Raw genomic sequence first — 6,088 nt, 5'->3', positions numbered from 1 at the left:
CATCCTACCTAGGGGAGATGGTGCTCTTCTGCTACTCTTTGGCATTTCTATCTTATTGGTTGTTTGGCATTAAATGGATGGCAGCCATAAGGTTTAATAGCAAAACAGGGTTCCATGAACAGATTCAAGGCATGATAAGTTTTTTTTTTTTTTCTTATAAAGTGGAAGTTTTATATTTCAATTTTTTAACAGAGTCGAACTTTTTCTTTGACTCTTTACCTTTAATTATTTCATATATATATATATATATATTTTTTTTTTTCTAGGTATCAGTTTCTATTTAGAAATATAATGAAAGAACAACATTATGCAGAGAAACAATTAGTGTTGCCTCCACTATAATCTAGAATTTTACAATGGTTATTCCTTAAATGAAATTCCAATTGTAAATATATAAAACATGAAAATGGTTCACTTTTCAAACTTTAGATGCAACTAATGGCTATAGGTCGGGTTAGGAAAGAAAAAAGAAAAACTGAAGATTATGAATGGTTAGATACAACTAGCACACAAGGAGGCAGGAGCATATCTTTTGATTTTAGTTATGGAAACACAACCTCTAATTGAGTTACTCTTCTGACAATGAAGGGGATTGATGTGCATGCACCGGATGAAAATGGTTCATCGTGATCTCAAAAGTGTTAATTGCCTTGTGAACAAGCACTAGACGGTCAAGATTTGTGATTTTGGACCATCACAAGTAATGATGGAGAGTTCCATGAGAGATTCCTCTTCTGCAAGAACTCCAGAATGGATGGCCCCTGAGCTCATCCGCAATGAATCTTTCACAGAGAAGTGTGATGTGTTTAGTCTGGGTGTGATAATGTGGGAGCTCTGCACTCTAAACAGACCATGGGAGGGTGTACCAGCAGTGCAAGTAAGTAGGGCATGGAATCTGTTTGCTTTCTAAGTTGCAAAAGGAAACATATGACCCTCCAACATTGATTTGTGTGCAATGATTCAGGTAGTCTATGCAGTTGCTAATGAGGGATCGCGGCTAGAAATTCCTGAAGGTCCCCTGGGCAAGTTGATTGCAGGTATGTATTAGATTACAAATTTGATGTCGGATTTATCGATGGTGACAATTGCATGGGAAGCTCACCTTGTAGAATCTTGACTGCAGATTGTTGGGCAGAACCGGATGAACGACCAAACTGGGAAGAGATTCTCTCGCGCTTGCTTGTGAATACACACTTTGCTGATTCAGTTTGTATTGTATAGAAAACAGTGTAGAGATCACATTGCCCTCATCAAATACTGCCAGAGCCACCATACATAGAGATATGAATGCCAAGAGATGGGTACAGAGTGTTTGAATGAGTTTGATTGTATTCAAAGTGGGATACCTCCTGATCTTATTCTATACTGGTAGAATTATAGAGGGAAATTTATTACATGTTCTTGCTTACATATTTTTTCTATATTTTTTTAGAAAATTTTCTGTATTTTTTGGAATTGTTTTGTATTTTATTATTTTTATATTTTTATTTTTTCATATGTTGTTATTTTTCCTGAATTTTTCTGTGTATTTTTTGTATTTTATTTAAATTTCTATGGTACTTTTTATTATATATAAATATTTTTTTGTTTTTTATTTATTTATGATGTCATGGGTCAGACCGTTCGACTCGGATAGTTGAACCGCTGAACCGAAAAATGGTGCCCTAACTGGTTCGGTTTTAAAAACCATGCTTAAATTAGTACTTTGCGCTAAGTGTGAGCTGAAAACTTGAGGATTATGAGAGCTAGAAAGCACTAAATCGCGTGTACCTGGGTTCCGGGGGCTGGCGCCCTTATATAGATGAGTTATCGTGGGTCTCACAAAACACCTCCGAGATCCTCGGCCCTTGCCGTTAGGAGTACATTCTACCCTGGGAGGTGGATAATGTGCTAGCCGATAAGGCTTATCGTGTCCGTCCGATCCGGGCGAGATGAGGATAAGACCTACGGTTGTGTGGCGTGATCCCGAAGAGCTTGAGGACAACTAGCAAGCTTCTGGAAGTCTACTACGTGTCACCTAGGCAGACTAGGCAATCCCGAACTACTCGAACCTCGGTCCTTGATGAGGTGCCTGAGACACCCGAGGTGGACTGGCCCATAGAGGTGGCAGCATGCGCTAAGTCATAGTCCAATCAGCAGGTCGCATCCACGTGTCTGCTATTTAATAGGTTGGGCCAAATCACCCCTCATTAATTGCCCCCACTCCCCATGCCAGGAGTTCTTATCTGATGCGGGGAGGTCATGATGAGCTCAGATGGGTTTGGCCCGGTCTCTTCTTCGGTTGAGGTCCAATCCGACGGTTAGACCGTATTGACCCAATTGGCTCAACCATAAAACCAGATCACATATTGGGGACGCGTGGACGTCATGCGGATTACAAACCCTGCAGATGTCAAACATGCGCTCAACCGATTTCAGCCTCGGAGCCATGCAACCAGTTTTGATGGGGACTATCGGATCGAACAGATCTTAACTGTCCAAGATTGACTACCTTGGCTATAAATAGGGGTATTGGGTGCATAGTTCTGAGTCCATCCCAATCGAGGCGGACACCTCACTACAAGAGCGTGAGGTTTCTGGAAAGAAAGCCTCAACTTCTAGTCGTTCTCGGGGGCCAGATCACTTCGGCCCTATTATAATGATAGAGGAGAGGCTCCAGGCGCTAGTTGCCCATTACAAATTCCCTAATGACCATGATTTCCTTGGGACCATGATCACGATGAGATCGTGGTCTTTGAAGAGCAGCTAGTGGTTGGGTTGTGCTTCCCTCTTCACCCTTTCATCATCGAGGTCATCAAGTTATTTGATATCACCATAAACCAACTCCATTCCAACTCAGTTCGCACCATCATTGGGACCATTTCCCTCTTCCATGACTACAAAAGGCCTTTGAATTAGATATCTTTAGTTCGATCTGCTCTATCAAGAAAAAACCCCGTTGGCCTTCCAAGAGTAGAAAAACACAGTTATTATGTCTCTCACCAACCTGGGTACAAGGTCTTGAATGAATACCCCAACAAAGTCCTGACCTAGAAGAGACGATACTTCACTGTTACTAACCCGCTCCCGCTGCAGCTCGGTTTAAAGTTGGAAGATTTTGTAGATGAGAAGAGAAACAAAATGAAATTTGATATATGTACCTGAACTTGGTCATGTAGAAGTTTGATATATGTTTTTTGGAAGTTGACCCGTCTCAATTTTGCTCAATCTTTACTTCTCCATTGTTGGGTTTTTGGAAAGAGAAGCTCTAAAACAAAGAAATGATTTTTACTCTCAGAAAACCCTTTGGCCTTGAGAAACGTGTTGCCTTCGATTTTCGAAGCCAGGAAGGAGAGACAGAGAGAAAGAAACTTGCCTGCAAATTATTTTGGGGAGTAGGCATAATGATCCATGCTTGAGTCAGAGAGAGCGAAAGAGGGAGAAAGGGGAAAACAGTAACTGTAAGTCTAGAATTCAAAAGCATGCTAGTACGAACCTCTTTTCTTCATTGCGAAGAAAGGATTCCCTTGAACTGTAGTGGTAGAGCATCGTTCAAAGAGGGGATTCGAGACCAACTCTCAGAGAGGCACGAAATGAAGAGAAATGTATAGTAATTGATCGATGATCGGTTACTTACAAGTGTGATGATTAAAAGGCGTTCAACTATGATGTTGAAAAGATCATATCTGAAAAACTTCTGACAAAATCATAAACCTGTTAGCCAATCAGGTGTTATTTATCACAAATGATTGAATTTGACCGATCTCCAATGGTTTTGTCATGGATTCACATGCTTTCTACTTTGTTCTACCCTTGAACAGAGCTCGCATTGTCTGTCTATTTTCTATCCCGATGAAGAGAGGAGTGAGGAGTGAGGTAGCTCCATCTCGTACGTTAAGGTCATATTTGGACATCCAAAGATCAAGGGCTCTAAACCTTTACGATGTTGAATTTGTTTGGAGAAGCAGTAATGGAGAAACCTCATATAAGGAATGTTGATAGTGCTCATGGTCTTTTTCTCTAAATGATGTGCTTCACCATCATCATCATCATGACCAAGATGCACTAGATAAATTAGAGCTGATGAAATTTGCAAAAGTCTTGACTGAGTCCAATAGTCTCAGACATGAAAATAAAATCAATAGAACATTTATGAAGTGTTAAAAAAGAGTGAAATTGTTTAAAAGAAGAGAACACGGTCTGAACCAATCATAAATCTTTGTAGCCGAATTATATAATGATGCAAAAAAAAGCATGATTTCCCCAAATTCAAGTAACCGAACCATTAGTAGCTTCAAAATAATGGTTCAGTTACTTGAATTTTTAGGATTTTGGAATAAACACTACATTAATGGCCTTATGTTCCAAATCTTGTAAAAAAAAAGTAGCTTCTTCGGTAGGCATTAACAATGGAGCTTTAATTAGTTAGGTAGCTTAAAATTTGAATCCGTTGCGTTTCAAATCACAGATATGCCAATTCAAATTTCAGCTTTAATATATTAGAAATGATGGAGTGCCCCAAATGAGATTAACTGAAATATTCCATAATTAACCAAAATATGTCCATTTCGTCTTTAACTACGACATGCGGCTCTGGGTTTCAATGGCAAGATGGCAACGACAATGGAGCTTGGTTTGCAGGGTCGTCTTTTACTCCGGCTCAGTTGACAAGTTTCAACGGCAAGATGGCAGCGGCAATGGAGCTCCGTTTGCAGAGTCGTCTTTTACTCCGGGACCCAGCTCAGTTGACAAGTTTCAACTGCAAGACAGCAGAATGGTTGCAGGGTTTTTACGGCAAGATGGCAGTGGTGAAGGGGTTTCTCATGCTATTGACGTCGGTGAGGGTGATGGGGGCCGGTGGGGAGGGAGGGAGGGAAAGAAAGCAGCTGTCAGTGGAGAGGATCTTCACATAATTGTTTTTTCATGACTTTTGACATCCATCTTGCCATTGCCATTAGAGGGTTTTCTTCCGTCAGTTTCATATTTGGACGGTGAAAGCAACGTGTTCCAATTAGATTGGTCGGGACAGAAAATTATCTGTGTTCCTATGAGACAGACGATGCGAACTCTGGTGAACAAACTCTGTAGCTGGGTAGAGGTAGTGGGCAAGTTCTTTGTAGCATATCGTTTCTACAAACCGCCCACTATGGTCTCTTCCAGATCTTTTGCCACGTGTCCTTTGCCATCAATGACACGTATCAACTGCACAAAAACAATGCAGAGAAAATAAAAAATAGGTATTAACGAGTTCAGATAGACAATTACTGAAAACCAAAGTTTGATCATCAAGGAAACATGGAAATCGTGAAGCTCTCAGCAAATCTCATAGAGACATAGAGGTATATGGAAAAGAAATAAATAATTTACGTAGAAAACATTAGAAAAAGAAAATTACATCATTGAGGAAAGATTAAAGGGTGTGAAAGTGAAACCGTATCTTTTATGGGCCGTTAAATTGTGGGCCTGAAAATATCCACAACGTAGTGTGAACTGGTATGACCTCATGGGTCATGCCATAGAGTTGTAATTTAATCCAATTCAACATCTAAATCTGATGAGTCAGATTTCTAAACTTTGGATCATTATTCAGATTTAATCTAATTAATAATTTCCCGGATTTTAATAGATCAGATGAGTTAAAATGAGATTAAATCTGCACCCCACAGAAGATGCCCCACATGCACATCTCAGCGTGCATTGGGAACATCTTGCAAAGTTATCAGTGGGAGATGTTCCCAGTACATGATTGGAATATGCTGTGTGGCGTTTGTGGGGTGCAGATGTAAATTCAAGTTAAATCCGTATCTAATGAATTAAAAGATAATAAAATCAGATGTTGGCTTGGATATCAGAGTTTTGACAACCGTAATCATATGAATAAGAGATCACACCTTCGCCCCACAGCACATTCCCTCCCCTCCGTGAATTGGAAACATCTCCCGATGATATATCAGCGGGACTGGTATATCATTGGGAGATGTTCACAATATATGGCAGGGATGTGTTGTGGGGCAGAGATGTGAACTCGTCCAATGCACCTAATATTTTAAGGAATGCATGTATTGTAAGCCAACCAACCAACCAATCAACAATTTATCCTTGCTAGGTT

At 40.1% G+C, this 6,088-nt stretch overlaps 1 protein-coding gene across 1 annotated transcript; it reads left to right on the top strand.

The window, feature by feature from the left end:
• Positions 1–591: 591 nt before the first annotated feature.
• LOC148844018 (serine/threonine-protein kinase EDR1-like) lies at positions 592–1,408 on the top strand. The gene is made up of 3 exons (XM_088959694.1): positions 592–877; positions 965–1,037; positions 1,124–1,408. Exons 1-3 carry the CDS (start codon positions 704–706, stop codon positions 1,219–1,221), a joined length of 345 nt encoding a protein of 114 aa, XP_088815820.1. The 5' UTR covers positions 592–703; the 3' UTR covers positions 1,222–1,408.
• The last annotated feature ends 4,680 nt before the right edge of the window (positions 1,409–6,088 follow it).

The sequence above is a fragment of the Nelumbo lutea genome, chromosome 8 (assembly GCF_056320005.1).
Source record: "Nelumbo lutea isolate HS-2025 chromosome 8, American lotus-T2T, whole genome shotgun sequence".
NCBI lineage: Eukaryota > Viridiplantae > Streptophyta > Magnoliopsida > Proteales > Nelumbonaceae > Nelumbo > Nelumbo lutea.
Note: the sequence above shows the minus strand (reverse complement) of the source record. Positions and strands in the feature narration are given on the sequence as shown.

Excerpts from the sequence above, each read along its gene's own strand:
- LOC148844018 (XM_088959694.1), top strand. The coding sequence starts at position 704 with ATGATGGAGAGTTCCATGAGAGATTCCTCTTCTGCAAGAACTCCAGAA. Across the intron at positions 878-964 it reads AGGGTGTACCAGCAGTGCAA|GTAGTCTATGCAGTTGCTAA; the intron begins GTAAGTAGGGCA and ends GCAATGATTCAG. Across the intron at positions 1,038-1,123 it reads CCTGGGCAAGTTGATTGCAG|ATTGTTGGGCAGAACCGGAT; the intron begins GTATGTATTAGA and ends TCTTGACTGCAG.